We start from the raw sequence: 27,667 nt of genomic DNA, 5'->3' as shown, positions 1-27,667 counted from the left end.
TCCTCCTGTCCTCTCACACTCACTTGACTGTCCTCTATATCCTCACCTGTCTCCTCCTGTCCTCCCATGTTCACCTGACTGTCCTCCATATCCTCACCTGTCTCCTCCTGTCCTCTCACACTCACCTGACTGTCCTCCATCTCTTCACCTGTCTCCTCCTGTCCTCCCATGTTCACCTGACTGTCCTCCATATCCTCACCTGTCTCCTCCTGTCCTCTCACACTCACCTGACTGTCCTCCATCTCTTCACCTGTCTCCTCCTGTCCTCCCATGTTCACTTGACTGTCCTCCATCTCTTCACCTGTCTCCTCCTGTCCTCTCACACTCACCTGACTGTCCTCCATCTCTTCACCTGTCTCCTCCTGTCCTCCCATGTTCACTTGACTGTCCTCCATCTCTTCACCTGTCTCCTCCTGTCCTCTCACACTCGCTTGCCTGTCCTCCATATCCTCCCTTGTCTCCTCCTGTCCTCTCACACTCACTTGACTATCCTCCATCTCCTCCCTTGTCTCCTCCTGTCCTCCCATGTTCACCTGACTGCCCTCCATCTCTTCACCTGTCTCCTCCTGTCCTCCCACACTCACCTGATTGTTTCCTATATCCTCACCTGTCCCTTCTTGTGTCTCTACGTCCACCTGTTTCTCCTTTTGCCCCTCACCTGTCCTGTTGAGGCTTTTTCCTGGACATGCTCGGATCAGATGTCCCTCCCTACCACACCCAAAACACTTGCTACTGTCAGAGGAAACAAAAACAACATAATCAAAATCGTCCACTCTGATCTTAAAAGCCAGACTAAGATCTTCAGTCCTGTTGTTGAGGATCATCAGGACGTTTCTTCTGTGAGACACTACGTGTTTCAGCAGAGGAGACTTGCATCCTGATGGGACTTTCTTGATCGGTGAAACTATCTTTCCGTATTTAGCCAATTGGTTTATTAGCGTTTCATCCTTGATGAATGGAGGAACATTTGAAATAGTAACTTTTTTTGCCGGTGTGGCGAGCGGCATCACGGAAACGAACGTGTCATTCACCGTGACGCCGCTCTCCACCACCGTGTTTACTTTTAAAATACTATCCAGAAATATGACCACAGCTCCGTTCATCCGAGCGGCCGATTTAACTCTGCTGTGGCCGACAGCCTGTCCCACTGCCAGGCTGCAGTCCTCCACCAAGCAGGACGAGGGCACGGACAACTTGATGCCGTGCTTCCTCGTCAGTCTGCTCAGATCCATACCGGCGTTTTGCATGACAACCAGCAAAGCGCTGGTCGACTGCACAAACGCACAAACACACACACACGAAAAGAAAAAATCTCTACACTGTAAACCTACAACCAACCTGGTTTACAAACATCAAACAGAAAATATATATATATATATAAGGATTTAGTTCGCGAAAGTCGCTCACATCCACCGCTCAACACGCTCACTGCATCTACTCAGAGAGAGAGAGAGAGAGAGAGAGAGAGAGAGAGAGAGAGACAGGGAGAGAGAGAGAGAGACAGGGAGAGAGAGAGAGACAGGGAGAGAGAAACAGGGAGAAACAGAGAGACAGGGAGAGAGAAACAGGGAGAAACAGAGAGAGACAGGGAGAGAGAGAGAGAGAGAGAGAGAGAGAGAGAGAGAGAGAGAGAGACAGAGAGAGAGAAACAGGGAGAAACAGAGAGAGAGAGAGAGAGAGAGAGAGAGAGAGATTTTTGATTTTTAAATGGTTACTTTATTGAAACCTATTTAAAAAATCCGGTTACATTAATTAAAACTAAATAAATAGATAAAAAACACAAACAGATCAGATCAACTGATCTGAAAATGTGAGCTGATGCTCCTTAACACCACACAGAACAAGTCCGTGAGTCCAAGTCAGCTTAAACTGGTCCAAGTCCTGCATCTCCTTATAGTACTTAAAATCGATCATGATTCTGGCTTTGACCATCCTGCTGAACAATAAAACAACGTCAGCATCGACACCGTCCTCTACCTTCCTCTTTCTGCTGACGTACACAGCCATCTTTGACTGCCCCAGAATAAAGTTCAGCAGCTGGCACTTGTGTTTGTTCGTCTTCTTGTACTTGAAACCCAGGATGAATGTCTGTACAGAGAAGACCTCCCCTGCCTTCCTGAACAATCTGCCCAGCAATGAGAAGAGAGGGCCGAGCCGAGAACACTCCGAGAAGCAGTGGAACACTGTCTCTACAGCACCACAGAAGGGACACTTGTCTGAAACAGCAGGGTTCATGATGGAGATGAATGCGTTTACTGCTAAAATCCCATGGATCAGCCTCCACTGCAGGTCAGCCACCCTCTTTGTGAGTGGAGGTTTGTACAGGCTTCTCCACTCGGGCCGGACCTCCTCACCTGAGCCCAGGTGAGCTCTCCAGGGCGAGTCGGCCCGATGCTGTATCCTCTGTCTGTGCAAGCACTCCACCATCAGAACAGACAGAGCTTTGCCCTTTGCCTCCTGCAGGTTCACCTCACACTGTCTGTCGTCACAGCTCTGACCGTCCATCCAACAGGGACGGACACTGAGGGGAGGGAACGGGTTGTCAGGGCGGGGGAAGGTCGCGCCACCGCTGTAGTCCGTCAGCAGGAGGTGCTCATGCCCCGTCAGACAGCTCCTCCAGTGGTCCAGCAGTCTGCCCACGATCCTCTCCGACCTTCCTCCCAGACCAGCCGCCAGGCCCGCTGCATTCTTTAACTCAGGTCCAGTAAAGGTGACCATATTTCCCAGCATTAAAATCCCTGCTCTGCTGAAGGCCTCTGTGACCGCTGCTCCCGCCCAGCAGGGGGTGCTCAGGCGTCCTCCGTGGACCAGCGGCTCCTGCAGCAGCCAGAAGAGAGAGTCATGTTGACCCCTCTGTTTCTGCAGCAGCCTCCACACGGTGAAAAGTCCACAATAAAAACCAGCCAGGGTGTGAAACCTCACAGTCTTAAAATCCATTAAGAACACAGAGTCTTGTAATCCCAGGCCACAGACACGCTGCAGGACCAGCCGAGCCAGAGGCCTCCACACCAGATCCTTTGGTCCATACAGCAGCCTCTGGATGAACTGGAGCCTGAAAGCAGCGCCCCTGCTGGCCATGTGCACCACTCCCTGTCCTCCCTCCTCCTTCGGAAGGAAGAGGAGAGCCTGTGGCAGCCAGTGCAGTCTGTCCCAGAAGAAGTCCACCAGGACCTTCTGGACCTCTGAGAGCAGATTTGAGGGGGGGTCGACACAAGCCAGCCGGTGCCATAAAAAGGAGGACACCAGACTATTAATGATCAGTGTCCGTCCTCTGAATGACACACTCGGGAAGAGCCACCTCCACCTCTTCAGCCTGCCCTGTACCGACTCCAGGACCCCCTCCCAGTTCTTCTTTAAAAACAGTTCATCCCCTAAAAACACTCCCAGATACTTCATCCCACCCGTCTTCCAACACAACCCTCCCGGTAAAACCAACTCACTCAAAGAGTCCTTTTTCACTGACACAGCTTCACTTTTTTCCCAGTTTACCTTAGCTGAAGACAGTTTGTTAAAAAGCCCCACATTCTCCTCTAAAACACATATGTCCCTCTGTGTGTTTAAAACCACCACCACATCATCGGCATATGCCGACAGCTTTACGGCTGCAGGACACCCAGGGAAAACCACTCCTGTCAGCTCTTGTCTGAGTTTGTTCAGCAGGGGTTCGATGGCCAGAGAGTACAACATTCCTGACAGCGAGCACCCCTGCCGCACCCCCCTCTGGACCTCAAAAGGGGCAGCCAGACCACCATTTATTTTCAGTATGCTCGCAACCTCACGGTACAGTACCTGGATCCTGGCTATAAAACCTGGGCTGAACCCGAACGCACTGAGCGTCTGCCACAGGTTTTTGTGTTCAACCCGGTCGAAAGCCTTCTCCTGGTCTATGGAAATAAGACTAGTATCTATAGCCAATGAGCCGGAGACTTCCAAAACGTGCCGAATTAAAGTGACGTTGTCACTTATTAGCCTGCCGGGCACACAGTAAGTCTGGTCCACATGGATGACCTCAGCCATCACCTCCCTGAGCCTCAACGCCAGCGCCTTGGACAGGATCTTGTAGTCCCCACACAGCAGGGAGACCGGCCTCCAGTTCTTTATGTGCTGTAAGTCTCCTTTCTTTGGAAGCAGTGTGATGACGGCTCTCCTGCAGCTCAAAGGTAGACGCCCAGACTGAAAGCTGTCCTGGAACACCTCCAACATGTCCCGACCCAGTATTGGCCAGAAAGCCTTGTAAAAGTCCACAGGTAGACCGTCGATGCCTGGAGCCTTTCCGTTGGCCAGGCTCATGAGGGCCACATGGAGCTCTTCGACGGTCAGCTCGGCGTCCAGCTGGCTGTTGGTTGTATCCTTTACCTGTGGTAGGTCGGACAGGAAGGAGGCGTCCAGCTCTGGGTCTTCCACCAGCTCCGTGTTGTACAGTCCTTTGTAGAACTGGGTGGCGTACCTTCTGATGTCGTTGGTTTCGGTGAAAGAGGAGCCATCTTCGGAGCGCAGACAATGTATGATCTTCCTCTGGCCGTTCCTGCGCTCCAGGCAAAAGAAAAACTGTGTGGGGGCGTCCATCAGGGAGGCGTTCAGGAAGCGTGAGTGGACCAAAGCTCCCTGTGCGGTTACACCCAACAGGTTGGCTAAAGCAGCCTTTTTACTTTTAAGGACTTCAACATTCCCCTGATCTCCTGTACTGCCCAGTAACATCTGTACCTCAGTCTCCAGGTCCTGAAGGGATCTGGTAATGTACTTGGTGACATTGCGAGTATACTGTTTACAAAATTGTTGAATCAGGGTTTTCCCAATATCCCACCACTGCTGCACTGAGGAAAAAGAGGATTTCTTTTCCCTGTGTAAAACCCATAAAAAACTAAAAGCCTCTCTAAAAGAACGATCTGATAAAAGAGCTGTGTTAAAATGCCAATAAGCGCTGGAGGTCTTCACATTTCGAATGTAAAAACAGCACTGCACCAGAAAGTGATCTGACACACCAACTGGGGTGATGTGACAGCTTTTAAAAATACTAAAATTATGTTTAAAACAGTAAAAGCGGTCCAGCCTGGCCAGAGACAGGGCGTTGTCTCTGCAGTGAGTCCAGGTGTACTGTTTGGTCGTGCTGTTAAAACCTCTCCACACATCCTTCAGCTCATGAGTCTCCATGAGACGCCTGAGCCGGGCAGAGGAAGCAGGATGAGGCTCCAGATGATTCCTGTCTAGTTTAAAATCCTCAGTGCAGTTAAAATCACCACCCAAGAATAAATAATCATCAGCACACTCGTGTACAACATCACATAAAACATTTAAAAAGTTCATCCTCGCAGCACTTAAAACCGGGGCATAAACACAAATAAAAACAACTTTTACATTTTCATATAGAGCGTTCACCCTAAAAATGTGTCCGGACATGATGTCCATCACCTCCACAGAGCGAGGAGTAAAAGCTCTGGAGAAGAGGATCCCCACCCCGGCACTGTTGGACCGCTTGTGGCTGAGGAAGACCTCCCCTGGCCACTCCCTCTTCCAGTCCCCCTCGTTGGCAGAGTCACTGTGGGTTTCCTGGACAAACACCACATCCAGGTTTTTTAACTAAAAACAGAGGCTCTCTTTGCAGCACTACGTGCTCCATTGATGTTAATGGATCCAATGTTAATATCTGCCATGGTTTTATTTGATTCTGCAGCTCTAACAGAGAGACAGACAACAATTGAGAGGAGGATGTATTTAAAAATCCTCATAATACTCCTCTTCATCATCATCATCGTCATCGTCATCGTCATCAGCAACACCATCCACACCAGTACCACTGCAGATAGCTCTGGCTTTGGTCACCAGTTTCTTTAGCCTGAACACCTCCAGTTTATCAAAAGCGTCCTGTCTCCTGAACTGAGCCACAGATCCAATAAAACCAGTGAGATTTGGGAAGAAGTGCTGCTGCTGAACATGCCTCTGACCTTTAGTCTGTGCTAAAAACTGTTTGATGGCCTCTACAGCATATGAGGCAGTTTGCGCTGCCTGAGAGGCAGTCAGCTCTTCCTCCTCCTCTTCCTCCTCATAGGCAGCTTGGAGCACCCTCCTTGTTTTAGCCTCGTTCTGCGTCTTTCTACCACCCCGTTTTTTCCGTTTGTTCGTTTTTACTGTGAGACCTGTGTCATCACAGATGTCCTCCATCACCACGTTATATAAAACACTGTCACCATTACTGTACACTTTCTGCCCTTCCTTTTCTTCCATTTGTTTCTTTCTCACTGAATTATCGCTCGTTCCTTTTACAGTCTGACCCTCCTGCATGTTTAACCCATCTTGCCCAGTTTTCTCTGCATCCTGGGATGCAACAGGTGAGCATGTCTCACCTGGATGCTCCTGCTCAGCTCGATCCGCCACCACCTCCGCCACCGGCCGATCCGAACCCGAGACAGCAGCCTCTGTCAACGGCAGACCCGGTCCCGAGCCGCCGGCCTCCACCGCTGGCGGACTCGGTCCCGAGCCGCCGGCTTCCCCTGCCGGCCGATCCGAGCCCGAACGGCCGGCCTCGGTCCCGAGCCGCCGGTCTCCGCAGCCGGCCAATCCGAGCCCGAACCGCCGGCCTCCTGCCTGGCTTCGGGACAAGCCCGAACCAGGAGCCCCTCAGCCCCACACCCAAAGCACTTCATTGTCTCTGAAGTTACAAAGATCACATAATTAAACCCCTCAATATTAAAAGTCAGAGTGAGGTTCAGGTGAGAAGTAGCATCTTTTGGCAGCATGTAAACAGACCTTCTGTGACAGACGACGTGCTTTAGCTTCTGTGATCTGCATCCCAACGGAACCATCTTTATGGGGGACACCAGCTGTCCGTACCGGGACAGCGCTGTGGACAGATCCTCGTTTTTTATAAACGGCAGAGCGTTGGAGATCATGATCTTTTTGGCAGGACTCACTAGTGGAAACACCGGAGTGAAAGTGTCTCTAACAACAATTCCACATTCAACCACCTGCTCCACTTTCCTCACTTCATCCAGAAACATAACCACGGCGCCGTTCATGCGAGAGGCCGATTTGATGCTCTTAAATCCGACCACCTCTCCAACAGCTAAGGCGACCTCCTCCACGGTGGAGACCCGGCACCCACCTTGATGCCGTGTCTCCGCGACAACCGGGAGAGATCACCGCCGCCGACCACCATTGTGTGTGAGGCGCCAACCAGCCAGACAAAGCCTGACCGGCAAACTCACAAAAACACCCTAAAACCCCCCAAAAAACACACCAACACTCAGCAACACGACTACACTAAACCATAAAAAAAGGAACAAAAAGACAGCAAAAGGATTAGAAATAGATTGAAACAACTCAAAACAGTCGTTCTCACACCGCTCAGCACACTCACTCCGTCATTCACTCAGAGAGAGAGAGAGAGAGAGAGAGAGAGAGAGAGAGCCAGGGAGAAACAGAGAGACAGGGAGAGAGAGAGAGAGAGAGACAGGGTGAGAGAGACAGGGAGAAACAGAGAGAGACAGGGAGAGAGAGAGAGAGAGAGAGAGAGAGACAGGGAGAGACAGAGAGAGACAGGGAGAGAGAGACAGGGAGAAAGATGGCAAGTCACGCTCCGTGAACATGATACATATTATGCCATAATTGGTTGGCTCAAAGTTTCTGCTATCAGTTAGTCAAACTGGCAACAGTGGCTGGGCTAACATTAGCCATGTTAGCTAAGGCTAGTGCTTTCATTAGCTGTAGTTTATAGGCAGAAATTTAGCCATGAGTTAAGTTAGCATTGTCAATAAAGACCAAAAAAATGTATACATTTACGGCAGTACTTGTCATCAAACCAGCCAAGTGGCATTATATTTGCATATTCATCAGGGAGCGGTACCCATCCAAAAGTCTCTGAGTGCCATAATCATCTCAAGCGGCACATACTGTCATGTGTCGGTGGAATAACAGCCCCCCCCAAGCCCATTGTATACATTGTCAAGCAGTGTAATGACACTAATGACAGACGAGGAGGCTGCGTAATAACAATGTCTGCAGTCATAGTGCATTACATAACATTATAGTGCAAACCACTGCATTAAACTTTGCATTATAGATTAACAACAGCTGTCTACAGCTGGACCAGTTTCCCTAGAATAGACCACACTATATAATTAACCACTCTTTATGACTGCATGTGGAAATATGCAGGCAGGCAACATCGCATTTATAAAGTTAATAATTACCCATTTTATATTTTGTGTAAAAACAAATTTACGTTTGGATTACATTACAGTGTTGTAGCCTATGTTGAGGTCTCACCTGTAACTCCACCTGGCCTCTCCATGAACCAGGCCTACAACCAGGCAAGATTGCTGCAGCACCCTAATGAAATAACACATGATACCAGCCTGACATTAACATTGTACGATGCATTACCTACTGTACATAAGCAGTCAAACATTTAGTATAGTGGCATATCAAATTTACCTGTAGCTCTGAATCTTCCCTATATGAGCTGCAACCTGGCCGGGGTTCCTCTGTCACCTGATCAATAGCATTTTGATGCTATGAGCAGTGACACAGCACGACTCAAATCTCGAAGAAGATCAGTAGTATTCACTAGGCCTACTTTCAATATTACAACTAGCTAACACTTAAAGTTAAATTAACCAGCATGTCTTTATTCAAGTTCAGCTGCTGCTGTGACCCTGCCACTCCACCGCTGTCTGATAAAGGGGACGGCTGTGTTGCTTCTTCTGTCACCTGACACAGTAACAAATCCGAAATGCTGAAGTGGGAAAGGATTTAACCGTTTGAGTGCCACATGAGGCGCATTTTTTTCCCTTCAGCCTTACTATTGGTGTGTGGACACATCCATACTGTCCATACGCAATTCTACGCCTATGTGTATATATATGGCAATCGGTGACAGAATATAACAAGCTAAAGCATAGCTGCAGCGTCTATGGGACAGGAATGGCATGCATTGACAAAATTAAGTTGAGTGAAATATACATTCATTATGTACCTCTGACATTTCCACATGCATTTTGCAAAAACTATCTAGTAAAATAAAAATAATAATAAAAAATAAGTTGTCCATGACATGCCACCTTGAATTTAACGATTACTTGCCGACCAAGACATGAGACCTGAGTTGGTGATGACTGAAATGAGCCAGCAGAGATCAGCAGTGACCTGGGGCCTCATGTATTAATGTTGCGTACGCACAAAAATGTGGCGTACGTCATTTTTCACGCCAACGTTCAGATGTATCAAAAGTGAAATGACCGTGGAAATGTGCGGTGCCCCACGCCAGCTTCATGGCTGGTGTAAGCACGTTTCTACAGCTATTGTTCCTTTGGCGACACTTAGAGGTGATGCTGGGAAACTGTTAATTATGTGAAAACAATTAATCCTCAGAGTAATGTGCACATCAGAGACACATTAATGGACAATTAACACACACGTGTTTGCAATCATATGGATGGATATAAAAGCATGCGCAAAGTGAGGAAGAAATGGCATTAACAATGGCAGCCTTGGCCTTGTTAGAGGACATCGCAAATGGTAATATCAGACGTGAGAGGGTGTTTAGAGAACGAGAAGATCTGTTGGCAAATGACAACAGTGGCTGGCTCATGAGTCGTTTCAGGTTGCCGAGGCCAGTGTTACTGGAGCTGTGCGCAGAGCTGCGGCCCTAGAACGAAACACAGGAGCCAGGGGTTGTCCGTGTCCACACAGGTGCTGACCACTCTGGGGTTTCTGGTAACAGGAGCCTTCCAGAGGGAACTGGCCGACCGGTCAGGAGTGTGCCAGTCCACTCTGAGCCGAGCCATGCCAGCTGTGTGGGACGGGATCATAAGAATGTCATCCAGGTACATCAAATTCCCATACAATGCTGTTGAACAGGCCAACATTAAAGCGCAATTTGCAGCAAGAGCCGGTTTCCCTAATGTAATCGGAGCTATGACTGCACACATGTTGCTATAAAAGCGCCATCACAGGATGAATTTGTTTTTCCCAACAGGAAACATTTTCATTCAATAAATGTTCAAATAACATGTGATGCGCAAAGGCAGCTCACCAACATCGTGGCAAGGTGGCCTGGTTCAACGCATGACTCGTTCATTCTTGCCAATAGCATGGTTGGTAACAGGCTGGAGGCTGGCACGGTGCGCGATGGCTGGCTTCTCGCCCCGAATTTAACCCCGCACGTGCATTCAAATATGTGTATTTGTTTTTCCCTGGTGAAAATAGAGCGGCAGAGCCAGTGACGGAGATTTCTATCTTTTTCTCCGCTCCCACCTTGTGTCGCTTGATACCTCGATTCATTTTTTTTCTAGCTTAAACTCAGTCAACTTCCAACTTCCAACAACCACACTCAGACGGTCCACTCGATTCAGTCTTGAACTTCCCAGAAGGCATTGCTTCATTTTAACTTTTGCAAACAACTATTCAAATACAAAAAATGCAGGTCGATTTGTTTTATTTCAAACCAATGCACGTTTTGAACATCTGAATAAGACATTTCGCCACAAAACAATGCAGAGTGATATAAAAATTTGTGACTGTAGAAGGTAACCATGACTGTGATATAGAGAGACTCGTATGTGGCATATAAATTGTGATTAGAGCAATATTTTATGTAGTGCATAGGATTTGGAGAAATTTGGCTTCCAGTTGGTTTAAAAAACTTTATGAACGCTTGAAACATCCGTGAGAAATGAGTTTGGGACTGTTCTGTGATTTGTCAGCCGGCCCGAATTGCTCATGGGGGCCGCTGGCACCTCTGGACTCTACCTCTAATTCAAGATTACCGCTCCGTCACTGCATTTGACCCATCATCTCATCGATCACGAGACAATCCACTAACGACCATAAAACCTTATAATAGATTAGAGATTTATTCATTTGCGGCCGCCTATTGATGCAGCCGCTCCGCTTTATATTTATTCATTTAATTATTTATTTATTTGTGATGCGGCCGCATCACCAGGCATCACACACCTGAGAAGGTGTGCCGCATTGAGCTGGCCTATGGTGTCCTGCACAATGTGGCACACCGCCATGGCATACCACTGCCAGAACACATCCCCCCACCAGAGGAACCGGATGCCGGACCCGTCAACCTCCTCGACCCAGCCCGGGAAGCGATACGGGCCTGGCAGCATCTGATTTCAACGATGTAAAGAGGCAAGGACACAATTTACTTTTTGAGTGCATTTATTGCGTGACAAATATCTCCCAGGACATTGACAATTTGATCTAGACGATCACTGACGCCACGGATTGCTCTCACTATTTCCTCCTGTGAATCCAGCACAGCTTGTGTGAGGACACGGCCAGTCGGGCGGACGTCAGCAGCTGGCGTGGAGTCGCCGGGGCGCGTGGTGCTGGAGGAGCCAGTGGAGTCGCCAGGGCGCGTGGTGCTGGAGGAGCCAGTGGAGTCGCCGGGGCGCGTGGTGCTGGAGGAGCCAGTGGAGTCGCCGGGGCGCGTGGTGCTGGAGGAGCCAGTGGAGACGCCGGGGAACATGGTGCCGGTTGAGACGCCAGGGTGCGAGGTGCTGGTGGAGACGCCAGGGTGCGAGGTGCTGGTGGAGACGCCAGGGTGCGAGGTGCTGGTGGAGACGCCAGGGTGCGAGGTGCTGGTGGAGTCGCCAGGGCGCGCGGTGCAGATGGAGGAGCCCTCTCCTGGCTGGATCATCGTCTGTTCAGAAATAATGATAATAAAAAATGAAATAATTGAACATGAGTCAATGCGTTTATATCCTGGCAACTTTACGCATGAGCATGTGTAATGTGAGCAGCCTATTGAACGACCATTTCCACATTTCTGAGTTTAACACATTTACCTTGGGGATGATCTGTGTCGCCTTCATGGGCCCCCACAACTCCGCTTAGAGCTGTGTCCCCCACAATAGCCGCCACTCTCTGATCAAAGGGGGTCAGTTCCTCGCCTCCTGTCCCCCCGCCCGTTGCGGTCACGCTTCGGCGGTGGGCCGAAATCCTCCGCTTCACCTCCACCTTCACGTCGGACCATTTTTTTTTTATTTCAGTGGGTGCCTCACACCCACGCTCCCACTCAAATTTCTTTTTTTGTGTGTTCATCCCTGAAGAGAGGCTACCAAATAACACAGCTCTTCGGGTCTCCACTTCATTTAACAGAATTTCGAGCTCAGACTCGTTGAAGTTGCACTTCTTCCCTTTACTCATCGTGTAAATCTGATGGTGCAGCGAGGGAATCCCGGTGCAGGCCCTATTTAAATTGATTTGCATATTTAAATTGGGGCGTGGACAGGGAGGAGTTTAGCACTTCTACATGTGCGCTCAATTCCACGTCGATTGGGATGTACAAAGGAAAAGTGCTTGGATCCATGCATACACACTTTGATACATCTGAATTTTTTTGTGCTGTACGACAGTTTCTGGATTCTAGCGTACGCCATATTTCAGTAGGAAATCCACGCAAGTCTTAGTACATGAGGCCCCTGGAGAGGAGAGGTGCCTGAGATCAACCACCAGTTATATGCAATTGCTTATTATCATACTTAAAGAGTATAGCAATAATGATGCAGTGACTATGGGAGATCCCTACCGCAAATGATTGAGGCATAAAAATGTGCTGATGTGTGACTGACCATTCCAGAAAAAAAAAAGATCACTGCATTACAGTCCTTAAATAGTTCTTCATTAAATTCCACAATGTGAATATGCATTTTTATCCTTTCATATCACTATTTGGATCTTTCAAGGAGCCCAGAAAAAACGTTCACTTTCAGCAGTGAATTCGAAAACAACTTCTGGGGACAAATATTTACACCAACATTGTATTGCTTCATCCAATAATAATAGGGTGTTTGGGGTTAAATTTGGCTATCAATAATAATAAATAATTATCAGGGATAATTATTATTAGGCTAAATAAAAAATTTTTTTTTTCCAGTCAGATTACACTGTAGGAACACAAGCCCTTTCATCTCTGCATCTTAGAGAGGTCCTGTTCTGCCATGATGACCTTTGTCCCAAACTGGCTCCTTCCTCAACAAGCAAAGGGTAGGTGTCAGTGCCTTGCACCTCAGCAATGTCCAGGATGTGAACTAGCATCCTCCAACTACAAGTCAACATTATACTTTTTTGGGCCGAGTAGGACTTGAACTGACAACCTTCAAGTCTCCAAGCCAAGTCCCTATGGACTGAGCTATCCAATTTACATTAGATTGACACCACCCTTTGAAGAAGGCAAAACGATAGACAATTCACCAAATCAGTCTCATAAAAAGTTACTGTCAGTTTGTAACTCTGATTAATGATTAAGTTAATAACAACAACCAAAATTACCATAATGGCTAGTAACGGTCGAAGGATTTTAGAGTCCTTGACAGAGTAGAAGTTGGCAACATTCACTCAAATGCAATATCGAATAGCCAGCATGGAGTTTCAAACCTCGTTGGCATTGTTTGTATGCACTTGGTTTTCTGCTCAGATTGTTGTACCTGTGTTGTCATCTGTGGTGGAGAGGGTGATATTGCCCTCAGGAAGGGGGCTGGATAGGGGTGATGTGGCTTGTGGTCCCAGTCTTTTTGACCCCACTGTACTGTAAATTATTTTTTATTTATTATAGCACTTTATGTTTTTATTAAGTATTAATGACCAGTTCTAGCACAGAGCGAGGAAATTACAAATAAGGGAGCCAGTATGTACTCGTCAGTGGACTACTCCAGCCGACCTCGAATCTTCCTGGATTAGATGAACCATTCCAGTATATTTTTAGACTCAACTGTTCCACAGAGGATGCCACTTTCTCAATTGCATCTCTGATTTTTATGGTCTGACGTCTACTATTTTACTGTCTGATTGTGTTCGCTTTCAGTTGTTTCAGGAGTTTTGAGTTACAGGTTGAAAACCAAACATTTCCTGGATTTTGCTGCTTCATTGTGAAAGCTGTTGATAACAAAATAACGGGGACTTTTTATTGTAAAGATTTATGAGAAATTAAATGTGTGAGCGTTGTTAGTAGCAATTCTTCTGTGGGGATGAACAGTATTTACAGTTGCTTGACCACAATTCATGACAAGCAATTTATTAATTCAAGACTATGTTGTAGAAATAATAATCCCTGCTGTACTGGACTGACATGCTGAGTCAAACCGAGTAAAGCCAAGCTAGCACATGTATGGAAAAGCTCCATTAGATTAATGACATCTTATAATACACATCCAAGAATAATGAGCATTGGTCCAAAACATTTATTGACTCCAACTGCACTGACAACTGATGTGGTTATAAGAATGATGGTATAAAGACAGAAAAGTGTTTCTCTGTCATCCAAAGCACATGTGTACATATAGCAGTTGATACACATTACAGACAAATATTTAGCTCTCAAGCTCTTTGTCGTAACACATATTACACAGTAAACAGCGAAAGGTTCAATTGTTGTCGGCTAAATAGCAGCTGTTAAAGACTATGGTAAATTATCATGTTTTAAAAAGCCTTTTAGTAGCGTGAAGAAAATCAAAAATTAAGTGACATTTTACGTAACACACTCCAATTACATTACAACATTGTCTGACCGACCAGAGACAGCGACACCTTGTAGAACACAATAGCAAAATGGTAATTAAAATAAAGATCCATATCACCATACCAGGAATATGTTAAAAACCCTATATGCACACAGTAACTAACCCTAGAACATACAGATAAGGCCAACAATGGCTACTTTTTTGCAAAAAATACAAACCGTGCCAACACAAACTACAAATTACCAGTAAGTAAGCTAGTAAGAGACACATCAAGCTTGACAGAAACATGTCTAGTAAAAGCTATATTTATATTATGGTTAGGTAATTAAAAATCTGGCAATTCTTTACTGTGCACTTCAAATATTCATATTCATATACTTGTTGCCCCTGTTGTTACGGGGCAGACAGTAACACTCAGCAGCTACCAGTATTTAATACAACATGATTCACTTATTGGACAATTTCGACTGGGAATGTAAAAGGTCAAATTAACCGATAGATCTATATCTGTCTGGAACTTCATTTGAAGAGGGAAAGAAGATTTCAGGTTTTCCCCTGTGGAGACAACCATGACCAGATCTAATTCACAACACAAAAGAATTTAAAATCACTAAAGAAAGTGTGTTCACTGTCTGTGTGCATTCATAAACCCAAAGGTAGATTTAAAAGAATAAATGTGACAGTATAATTGAATGACCTTCCACCAGAGTTAGCCAAAAAGGGCGAAGCATAGACAAAGAAAACATAGACAAAAAAGGCATCAGGTTCCCTTTCAGTCTCGTCAGTCTTCCTCTGCTTCCTCATCTCTTTCAGCAGCTGCATTGTTCCGCATTCCAGAGTGGTTAATGGAATCAACAATTAAACTGCCTGCCAAAACACACAGAAAAAAGCAACATACAGGTAAGTCCTGGATGCACAGGTATGAGGGCGTATGTGAGAAACACCACAGCATGGATAGGGATAAAAGTTTTTGAAGTCCTACTTTCATCTCATCTGTTTGACACTCCTGTTAATATTTCACAAGATCGGGGCAATTTGTACACAAAGAAGTGTTTGTAAGAGAGAAAGGGAGCAAGACCCAGAAAGAAAAACATTACGAACACCCTTACCCTCAAAAAATGCTTAATGCACTGTCGTAGCTCTCTGGTTGTGTCTACCTTCACCACTCTCATCAGCTTAGTTTTTAAGATACAGCAGGCAGCCATTTCTCATGTTCATGACTGACAAAGTCCAACACAGGTATATATACTAAGTCTGGGGCAGATTTGATGATGTAAATAAGGTTACAAGGTCACCTCAGACAAAGTTCAAAGTTCTTAATTATCAAGTGTGCTAAGTAAATACAACACCAGAGAAAAATAGATACTTACTCGTATGGTATGCCTGCGGTGTCCAGCAACCTTCTTGAAGCCTTAGTCTCCTGTGTGTCATGGTACTTATCATCAAGATAGATCACTTTGCTAATACCTGGACACAGAGTGGGGAGAGATATTGAGGTGAAACAGAAAGCAGGAATGCAAAATACGTTTGAACCCATCTGTCCATCTGTCCATCCAACAGCCACACAGCCAGCCCTAGTAAATCAAGGCCGGATTTCTTATAAATATCAAAACAGGGGAAAACAAAAGAATACGACGACAACAAAGGTATTACCACGACATATATTATGTGATGTACAGCACTGAAAAAGTCATCCATGTTCTCAACGTTCGCTGTGCTGCCCATTTGCCGATTCTTTACTTATTTGGTATGTGGTGTAATAGGTCAAATGGATGAAGGTCCAGTAGCAACTAGCTGAAATCGGTGCATATCAACACCTACTGTGGCAGACATCAATCTGTCAATAAACCGATTCTCCCCGGGTGCTTGGATACTGGGGCAGTAGGTCTAATCAAGCTATGACTGTAGCTTGATTCAATTGTGCATGGAAATGTACTGACTGATACCTGAATTAACATACTCGTCAATCTCATTCTCCTTTATACAAACAAGTCACAGGTGTATTACAGTGCTTCTCATTGGCTGTCAGCATTTCTCCCACAATACCTGTATTTGCCCATGTCACCACAATAAAGGCTTCTTTCCACAATTGAGAGCATATTTTACATGTTAACACCCCCACTTGCTCTCACACTGTTAACTTCTTTAACATACGTTATAAGGTTTTCTACCTTAAACTTACATCATGTAATCTTTTATTACATGTTATTCTCCAAACATAAACTCTGCAAACTTACTCAACTTTATCTTTGTTGCAGGTTTTGTCTTCACATCTGCTACTATCTGGTCTGATGGACAATACTCCAGAATTAATTAATCATTCACAGTTGACCTTAAAAAGTGATATTTTATGTCAACATGTTTACACCTCTGTCTGCTTACAGGATACTTGCTAGCGCTATTGTCCCCTGGATACCCTCATAAACCTTGAGTAGTGTTTACTGACATCAGTCAATACCCTCTAACAGTTCTACTAGATACATACACTCCTGTATGGTTGAAGCTAATGCCATATACTCTGCCTCACAAGTGGATAGAGCAACAGTAGTTTGCTTTTTGGTTTTCCATGAAATGACAGGTCCATTTTCATTTAGACTTACACAATAACCAGTTCCACTATGTCAGTCAGTTACATCAGCCACCCAATCTGCATCACTGTATGCTTGTAGCCCTGGTTGCCCCCAGTTTGTATCCTTGAGAGGTTTGGTTGTTTCCCTGTCAACATAAGTAAGGTTTTTGCTTTGTGTGACTGTGATAGAATCTGTTTCTCACTAAAGCTGCAGCCTGCACTGCATAAGTCCAAAACTCTTTCTGCAACTCGCTCTCTATAAGCATAAATCTAGGCATGTCAAATTGAGTAACATTTTGGTGTGGTGAGTATGGCGCTGAGGTTTCATGCCTTATTCCAGTTTTACAGAGTAGTGTCTGATAATTCTTTTGTGTGAATGCCATCAAATCAAACCTGATACTTTTGATCTTCCCGTATGGGGCAACATCAGCAAGAAACTTCTCTGTTGCCTGCACTATGTCAAATGCACCTTGTGCCATCAGGCAACTCCATGCAGTGTGTGTCAGTCTGAAAAGTGTCATCAAGGCTTCTGAACTTTGTTATATATACTGTATATATATTGTTATATATCCATGATGATATTTGAAGTTCCACCATAACGCCTTTCTTCCTGACCTCATGTCCTTGCTGGATTTCCACTGAACGCATACTCTCTTGTTGCTCATCTGCTCAGAAATGTTCGTTGCACATTTTTCTAAGTTTGGAGGTCAGGCTTCCTTTTATAAAGTTCAGAAGAGAAAAAATGGGAACCCACTACCTCTAAATATTTTACAAGCTGATCTTGTTTAAGTCTTGGCATCTTATCGATTCTGGCTGAGTAAAATATAATCTAACCTCTGATGACGACGCTGAGTGTTTCTAACCTAGCAAGCGGGAACTATTATCTTTTTAATTGTATCTAAATAGTCATCACTTCTTTTGGATATGAATCTGCAAAAACCATTAAAACCATTATTGTATTTTCCATGGGGGGCGTTCCATAGTGTTCAGAAGGAAACATGAGATCTAGTAACACAGGGTGTGATCTGATTCAGTAATAGTTGAAAATTCAGTTTTCATGACCAAGGGAAAAAGTGTATTAATTTAAAAGATATCTATTCTACTGTATTAATGGCGTACCGGGAGAAAAGGAAAGACTAACTACAATGAAATAAAATATAGCCGCAAACGGCAATCCGCAGGTTCTAGCCCCTTTCGCCCCAAACCAGCCACCCTGACCCTCATCCCCCGCAGTCAATGACATCGGCCGCCGTGTTCCTCAAAGATCTGTGCAACACATAGCCATGATAAGCCCCAGATTTCTCCAAATTGGTTTTTCAGCTACATGCTAATGGAATTTATAGCGCCTCCTATAGGTTGAGCTCAACATGCTTTGGTAGGCAGATTCCCAGTACAGTTGTGAACCTACCCACCAAGTTTTGTGATGATAGGGCAAAGGGTGTGGGAGTTATGGCCAATTATTTCTAAGCCCCGCCCATTGCAAAGATACATTGGTCCGTGGTGGCCATGTTTTTTGACCAAGCTGGCTCATTTATATTAGAAATATGTCTTTTCATCCCCCGAAGACGTATACCAAATTTGATGTCGACAGAGTCAATCTTTCAAAAGTTCTATTCATTTGACTGTCACATTATGCTAATTAGCAAAAAATCTAAGTAGGCGGAGCTATATGGTCCAAGAGGCTTTTTTGTAGAGCACATGGAGCTGGACTTGTGTGTCAAATTTCAAGTCAATAAGACTTATGTCTTGAAGGTGTGGCCTTCCCAAAAACGCATTTTCAAGCCCTAATTACAGCGCCACCATCTGGCTGACTGGGCTCATATTTTAATAAAAGTTGATGCACATCATTTCCAATCATTGGGCCAAATTTCAAGTTTCTGGCCCATTCCAGCTCACGGGAATTTGAGCTCAAGCGGCAGACAACAAATAAAAATAATAAACCGGCACAATTTTAGAAGGGTTCTCCCCCTTCGGAGTTAGAACCATAACAACGCAGTGGGTCAGCACTTCCTATTCCATCCACAAAGAGTTTTTAGGCATCAACATAGCAGTTCCAAGTGTTCTGGAATTGAAATTAGAATAGAACATGTGGCCAGCCCAAGCTTTTCTTAAAGCCCAGATCAGACTGAAGATTTGCAATGCAACAAAACCATTTTGACTGTAACAAAATGCACTGCTTGACTGAGACCCCTCTACAGAGAATAAAAGAAAATATCAGTTGCAAAAGAAGAGTCTCAGTCCATAACCTCAACCCACATCACACGCACAAATAAAACTAAACCTATGCCTATGCTATCTCTGAGACAAGCTGTAGGTTAAACATTATTCCCCAAACCCTCTGGAAGTACAGCCTATTAACCAATGAAAAAAATAAATGGCAGTGGATGAGCACTATAACAGCTTTAAATCAATCAATCAGTACGAAAGCACATGATTGCAAATTTTAATAAAATGTAATTAACATACCTGCATGATGGGTCAAATGGAGTCAGGTATTAATAGCTAACCAAACAATAACATCAGCATGAAGGATTATACCTCGAGTTCTGAGTTAGAAAGTTAGATCTCCAAGCTGGATTGTCCAGGGCAAAATGCTAACGTTACAAGAATTGTTCAGAGATACCAGTCCATCCTTCCCCTCAGTAAATTTTAAGTTTCAACTGTTTGAAATAGCCTGAATTAAAAAAATATATATAAAAAAGGAAGAACAAAAGAAACATTCCTAATCTTGAACAACATAGCAACATGTGGGCACACAATTGGCACCAACTTTAAAAGGATATATTATCATTAAATATCAATAAATATTAATATGAAATATCATCCACAGCCTTCAACAATCTGTGTTAATGTAAGAACTGATTACAGAACTGAGTGTGTGTCTGTGTGTGTGTGTGTGTGTGTGTGTGTGTGTGTGAGACACCAACCTGCCTGGATGATAAGCTTGGCACACTCGTTGCAGGGGAACAAAGTCACATACATGGTGCAGCCTTTCACATCAGCACTGTTCTTGTTCATAATGGCATTCAACTCTGCATGGCACACTGTAGCACAGAGCGTTGAGACACAAGTTGTCTTGTTTAGGTTTCATTAGGTTGTATTGCAAACAAGCCCTTAAAAATAAAAGAAGAACTACTGCCTCAAGGTTGTATGCCTATTAGAGTTTAGATTCTCAGCCTGAGCCCGATCCGGCCCGAGCCGACCCGTGGATTGGGTCGGGTTGATATTTCCCGCCACTGACATCGGGCCGGGCTGGGCCCTTGATCAAGCATTTGTGGGTTTTTTTTTTGTTGTTTTTCTTTTTTGTGTTATTTCTAATCATTACATTATTAGCCTTATTGGGTGGGGAGAGAGCTATGCCATGATCAGAAATATTATATATATTTTCAGCAAAATAGGCCTAAATAACAAATGTGTACAAAGTTGCACAAAATTAAAAAAGGCAACACGTGTCACAGCGTAATGCACTCGGCTTTGTCGAGTGCATTAAGTGTGGCACTTGTTGCATTATTTATTAAGATCATTCTAAACAGATTTCGGTCGGCTTGATTATTATTATTTTATCATAACTAATAATTATCCCTGATAATCAGTAATTATTATTGATTGCCTAAATTAACCTAAATCTCCCTATCAATGTTGCATGTAGCACTAAAAAGTGCTAATTTTACTTGGAAGTACTTCAGTACCCCTTCAGTTCAATGGGAAACCTGTCCATTCAGTTAAAATATAGAACTGTACTTTATTAAAATTGTTGATCAATTGTTGACTACATACAGATGTTAAAATACCTAATTGGCTCCTTCAATATACTGTATATGGCACTGAATCATAATGTGAGTTAGACATGATGGTCTGGGCCTTTGCTTGAGGCAATTTTCTTTATATGGACCCCTTCGAATATTAATTGAATACCCCTCTTTGATTTATAATTCAATACCCTCAATGGTCTGAGGTCCACCCACCATAGTCTCATGAAGTCCTGTGGGAAACACTGGAAAGGCTGATGAGCAGGTGGTGAATTTCTTAGTAACCTTAGTCACCAGTGTATAATTGTGTCTGTGTGCACTTGAATAGTCAGAAAGACTATAACATCATTGTATAATTGCAATCCATTTATTAGGTAGTTATGTAAAATGTAAAGAGAGCATTAAAATTACTTTAGTAATACACAAAGTATGAATGGGTGACTGCTGAAAAGTATTTTGAGTGTTCGATAAGACTAGAATATGCCCCATCTAAACACAATACATTCACTATGTACAATAGGGAAAATGTGATGAAAGTTACATATTACAGTTAAGTACTATCATTTGATTGTTATTACTCATGCAGTAATGTAAAAATTGCATCATAATTTCATTATGAATTAATCTGCTGGTTATCTTCTCCAATATTGATTGACTTGTTTGTTAAGAATCTAAGTAATCAAAAGGAACACAGAAAATCCTCACATTTTATGAAACTGGAACAATAAAATTTATTTACATGAAAGATTAATGATCATTATAATAGAATTGAATTGAAGTTGATGATCAGAATCATTAAAATCAAAAAGATAGCAACCCTAGTTTTGTGAAGCCATGGTGACCTTTGACCAATAAATTCTAATCAGTCTATCTTCGAGTCCAAGTGGATGTTTGCATAAAAGGTAATGTAACTGCCCCAGTCCATTCTGCCTTCATTAAGGCCACTTGAGGGAATCAGCAGATCTAGTGCATCCACAATGGCTACTAGTAGGCTCATGCATGAACACTACAGCATCTATTGGACATTTATACTATATTAATAATTTGCAGTTCATCACATCCTAAATTGAGCAGTTAAATAGAGGGGAAGACAGGAAGAGAAAAGAGAAACATTTAGAAAGACATTTTAAAAGTACAATGTGAGGCGTCTTATCGTGGGACAGAGTTCTTCATTACTTATCCTCTACCACCCTCTACAGGCCAAAAGTTAGTACTTCAGACATGAAGCAAACCCAACAGCATTTTGTGGAAAACAAATGTGTTACAGCTTTTCTGTGCAACAATATGGTTTTATGTTTCTAAGTAATTAAGGAATTAGATTGTCTCGAATTAAAGCTAGGAGTGAGAGGGCATGCACTCTTACCATAAGGATATTTAGTGTCAAGCCGGTCATCAGCAGATCTGGTCCACGGTAGCTGGCCATCGCAGCCATTGGGCATACAATTGTAACCAATGCCGACTATCTTTTTCTCTTGGTTCACTATACATGCCCCCACCTGCAGAGATGGAAATAAGTTCAACAATTAAGACAAGCTGTAAATGTTTAACAAACATCAAATAGTCCAGTATATCATAAAATAATCCATGATCAAACACAACAATCCACTACCGTCAGTAATATCTCACACACTCTAAAGCCTTGGAAATGAACAGGGTTCCCTTGCATTCTGCTTGTTTAGTCATGTCCATTTCTGAATTTCAAAGCCAGATTTTTTCTTTCCATTTTGTTTACTTGCAAAAATGACTGTTTAAATGGCTCAAGGGATTTGAGTATGACTTGCATGAGGAACATACATATTTTAGTCTTTGTAATATGTTTTTGTTTTATTATTCTTATTCTTATTATTAATGTTATTATCATTGTTATTTATTAGAATTGTTAGAGCCATTTTTTAGTATTTGGCTTTATTTTTGTGTAATACCTGGATGTCACAGATTGTATCTAACAATAAGCACTGCAGAGTGCTCCAATGAATGGTTGTTGCTTCACTGATTATGTAAAATGTCACTGAGAGAAGCATTTATAAACCATATTAAATAAAAAAGAAGTAAACAAGTTTTTGTGAGCAATGAATTTTATAATTTATAATTTACACTGGAGCCATCATCTCTCTGCTAATGATTTTAATTTGGTCCTGAATTGTGAAGCACTTTGTCTGTTTGACCATGAGCTCTATAGATAAACCACTGATCATTCCTCTTATGTGTAGTAATAATGAATGCAATATCATCACTGGTGATCGTTTACTTAACCATGACACAATGCTAGCAAAGCAAAAACGTGCGTTTAGCCAGTAGTGGCCATAAACCTTGAACATTTGCAGGCTAAACAAGCTAGCAAGAACGACAACTTTAGCAAATGAACCAAACAGGCTACTCAATTTAACACCATTCAACAAGATGGTAAGAAAGCAATATTAATCTAAAAACTAGGGCTGTCAAACGATGAATTTTTTTAATCGCGATTAATCGCATTTTGTCCATAGTCAACTCGCGATTAATCGCAAATTAATGGCAATTTTTTTGGCAATTTTTTTGGCACATTTCTTTCTGTTCTAAATGTACCTTAATGTATTTTGTTCATGTTCTTAATACTTTTAACAACATAAGAAAGGGCAAATATGCTTGCTTTATGAAATGTTTATTCGACACTTAAAATCATGCACTTCAAATAAAAGGCTAAAAAAATATCCCCTCACCCAAAATGGGATCAAAACATGGTGATGTCTGCTTTTGACAAGGGGGGTGGAGGCGGTGGCCTCTCTGCATCTGCCGTGTGTTTGGCTTGCAAATGATATTCGAGACTCGACGTACTTCTATGGTAACTCATTTCATGTCGACAGTACGTGCAGATAACTTTTGTCCTATGAACCGAACCATCTGGCAGTGTTTTGAAAGTGAATTTGCCGTTCATAAGTCCTTTCTCCATTTACTCTCACTTTCGCTTTTAAGTCCACCGTGTTTTTCCCGAACGCCAACCCTGCTTCTTCTTCTTCTGATTCCCTTTCTTATTCTTCTGCCACCCTCTGGATCAAGACTACAGGTGCCACTGACTGCCGTAAATCAAACAATGCGCGTTCCTTTTTTTTTAATACCGAGTGTTAATCGTGCGTTAAATTTTTTTACGGAAGTTGCGTTAACGCGCGATTAACGCGTTAACTTTGACAGCCCTACTATAAACATAAAAACTACCACATTTACCAGCCAGCATAATATAACATTATTTGGAGTTTGGGCCACTTAAGTTATAACATTAGATTAATCTCTAATAGGAAAATAAGAAAATGTTGATATAATTTTCCAGGACAACACAGGGTTTTCCAGGACTTAGCTTTTTCTGGCATTTTCCATGCATTTTCCATGACTGTAGAATTGGAGGCGTGGGAACCCTGATTAACATGTCAACATGTAGAAAGTGATATTATAACCTGCTCTGTCCAGTCCCTCGTCCACTGCCACCATTTTTCAAGTCAAATTTGGACTCATTAGTTATATTGTTCTTAGGTTTTTGGTGCAAGTCACAGTGATTTACTGCTTGTCAATATCAAACTTGGACTAGGCAACTTGAGCACACCATTGTGTTATGATAGGGTGGACAGAATAGGCAAAATGTTCTGCACCATTTGTGAGAGAGCAGGTAGGACAAATCATAGCTGTGGTAATGAGCATGAAGTTTGCAGTAATGTATGTTAAAGTTACAGTTGTGAGCCTAGCAGCGCAGTTTGTCACGGCTATTATTGTCTGTGAAATAACGTTACAACTCCAAAGCCAAGTTCATACGTTGCTCGCTGCTGACTAAAGTGACGGATGTTTAAAGACTGTCTGAGCACACATACCTGTGTGTTCGGGTCCTTGCTATTCTGGGCTGCCCGACGGGCTTCATCCATAAACCTTTCCATTTCCAGGTAGTCTTCTCTGTCCCTGGTTGTGTTGTTACAGAGAAACACACAAAAAGGGAGAAGATGTAAACATTTTGTGACTCAAGAGAAAAATCTAATCTTTAAACAATTTCTATTGCTTTCGATTGACTACAATCACAGATCATTTCTGAGCAATCCCTTTGTTTACAAACCTATGCAGGTTCATACATTTGAATCACACTGAAAAATCTATTTAATAAAAACATTGTTCTCTTAATGCATGCACACAGGCCCTTGCCTTTTTTTCCTTATGAAGGTGCCAAAATTAAATAAAATCAAAACTTCAGGAATTTGTCCACCTGCATGTCTGTGGAGGGAGCTTGTTGTTAATTAAGTAGCCAGTCAAAACCGATGTTCAGGTGCACTTTTTTCTACATAACAGCATAAGTAGACCTACTTTAGGTAGGAGAGGTGACATCACAGTCAATGTATTTACTGGAGGGAGGTAATACCACATTGACTGACAGTAGATGGGAGGAGAAAAGTGAGGTCAGATTGTCCACATCAATCGTGGATGGCGTCATTCTCATGTACGGATTTTAAAAAATGAAAGCATAAATGCTATGGGTGACCAAATATTCTCAGACAGCCAGCCCAGGTAAAGTCTATCTGTGAGAGGCACTGACAGTACCCATCGTATGAACAAATTCACTTCTATGGAAGCATATTGCTGCCACCTGTCAAATAAGATATTATGGTGCAATTCCCAGAGGGACAGGAGGGATACGACAACCCCAACCTGCAAAAATATCATTTGTAGTATATCACTGTAAACAAAACTAGCCATGTTTGCAGTCGCAATGTAGTTTTCCTCAGTGGGCAGGGTGACAAAGTATTTGTTAACAGAGTTACAGCCCCACTTTTGGAGGCCAAACCAGGAATCCATGCAGTTGTGCCCTCTTAAGTCGATATGAGATTTTCACCCCTGTAGGTTTGATTTGTCAGATGAGTTAAAAAGATGACCTGCTCCCACCTCATATGTACTTTACAGCGCATGTTGTGATCATACAAAAAACATGTTTGCTTGCTAGACAACACTGCTACAACTCCATCCTACGCGAAACACTGAATGTGAAAAGCTGTGACAATGTCGAAAGTTGAAATTCCAATAAGTATGAGTACACTTCAAAATGCATTGGACTGAACAGAGGAAGAAATCCGTCCTCCTTCCTCTGTAGATCACATCATATCACATCGATCAGCTGGCACACCATGGATACAAGCTACCTAGCACAGACACTGACAGTCCCACATTTTAACATGAAGTTTGCTTTTGATCGTTATCAATAATGAATAAAGATGATGATGATAACTCTGTTTGACTGCAGTATGCTTTATTTAAATGCAGGAGAAGGATCACTGCTGTGCGTCTGTGTGTGTAATCAGAGGAGCTGTATAGGGGGAAAAGTTAGGACAATTCCAAAAAATCGGCAAAAATTATTATAAAATTATTAAACCATCATCATTGAGTATATATTTCAAATATATCAATGAAATTAATTACATCTTTGTTTTTTACTTGTTTTTGGCAGTAAAAGTTAAATATCCCCATTGACCAAAAAGTAAACATCCATATTGACCAACCAGCCACCCTGTATCTGCATGAAATGGTTTGGTCCTTCCTTAGCGCACTTAACAGTGAAGATGTTTAGTTGCAGTCAGTAGATGCGCCAGAACTAGTGATGACAATTGTCTTTTTAAAACTGAATTCAAGTAATGAGTAAATAAAAGAAAACTCTTTAAATGAGATGCAGTGGACTGAGTTTATTCAGGCAGGGGTTTCTCATGCTTCTCACAATATAGTTGAAGCAGGGTTATTTTAAGTTACATGACCCCTTGGAATTTTTTATCATCTAAATTCCTTGAAGGACACACAATGAACATTGTGCAAAATAGTAGAGCCCGACTGACTTATTTGTAGGCCGATTTTATCGATTTTATTAGACTATCACAGATATGTTGGTATCAGCGTATATATTGTCCAATATGAAGACCTTATATTTAAAAACTACAAATACAGAATGGAGAAAGTCACTCCAGCAGAGTGTGTTTCAACGGGAGATAGAACAGCTGGTGTCAGAATATGTAACAGCTACCTCAGTAATGGTTAAACTGTAAACCAGCACAAAAATGACTATTACCAACATAACATAAGCCACCATGTTCTGAACAGACACACTAAAAACACTTACAAAAAGTAACATTTAGTTGTAGAACATAAATAGCTAACTTACTATTAATATTAAACTGTCAGAAAAAACTCATCTCTGAAAAAACTTGAACATTAGGCTACTGAAAATAAACATGTCGTGTCTGCTACAGGTTTTATTCCGCCCTCCACACGGCATCATACCGTGAATGTATAAAGACAACTAGATTCATAGTGGGAATGTTTCAGAAGCCTTTTGCCTGCCCGACTTTGATGATCTGGCAATTTTACTATGTTCTGTCAGCTGGAAGCATCATCAGCTACCACAGCATCAATCACTCAACAAAGAACAACTTTAACAAGACAATTAAAGTTTAAGTGAGACAAAGGCATGAAGGGACTGAATGCACAATTGTCTTTATGATTTCATGATAAATGTAAAAGAGATGGAACTTAAAATGCTACACTGATTCACTAAACTAAACTAAGCTACTGAACGGAAAATAGTTAATCAACAGCATGTAGACAGGACATATCTCCATCAGCGTGAGCTCTGTCTCCTCAGCCAGTCAGACATGTAATATCGAGTGTAGCTCAAAGGCTCAAACTAGTTACCTGTCCTGATGAGAAGGCTTCGACTGCTCAGGTTCTGCCATAGTCTTCCAAATATTGTGCGTTGGATGTGAAAGTTAGTCACGTCAGTACAACATGCCACACTGGGTTTGCACCATAGATATATATACATAGACGCCTCACTAAGTGGGTTGGCCCGCTGCTGCGATACGTCCACATCACCGCTATATTGGAGG

General features: G+C 43.0%; 1 protein-coding gene across 4 annotated transcripts in view; it reads right to left on the bottom strand.

Annotated features, from left to right (window-relative positions):
• LOC115581070 (deoxycytidylate deaminase-like) overlaps nucleotides 1-27,562 on the bottom strand; it is a 163,759-nt gene extending 136,197 nt beyond the window's left edge. The window contains exons 1-6 of one of the 4 annotated variants that reach the window (XM_030415927.1): nucleotides 27,474-27,555; nucleotides 24,626-24,710; nucleotides 22,153-22,285; nucleotides 19,968-20,084; nucleotides 15,842-15,938; nucleotides 14,177-15,338 (exon numbers count right to left, since the gene is read on the bottom strand). In XM_030415927.1, the coding sequence (XP_030271787.1) occupies nucleotides 15,323-15,338; nucleotides 15,842-15,938; nucleotides 19,968-20,084; nucleotides 22,153-22,285; nucleotides 24,626-24,710; nucleotides 27,474-27,514 (489 nt within the window). In that variant the 5' untranslated portion in view covers nucleotides 27,515-27,555 and the 3' untranslated portion in view covers nucleotides 14,177-15,322. Of the gene's footprint in view, nucleotides 1-14,176; nucleotides 15,339-15,837; nucleotides 15,939-19,967; nucleotides 20,085-22,152; nucleotides 22,286-24,625; nucleotides 24,711-27,473 lie in introns of those variants that run through there. The other 3 variants (XM_030415932.1, XM_030415948.1, XM_030415917.1) reach the window with 3 other exon arrangements.
• Nucleotides 27,563-27,667: the final 105 nt, after the last annotated feature.

This window comes from Sparus aurata, chromosome 1 (assembly GCF_900880675.1).
Source record: "Sparus aurata chromosome 1, fSpaAur1.1, whole genome shotgun sequence".
NCBI classification, from domain to species: Eukaryota; Metazoa; Chordata; class Actinopteri; order Spariformes; family Sparidae; genus Sparus; species Sparus aurata.
This window is presented reverse-complemented; position numbering and strand designations above follow the sequence as displayed.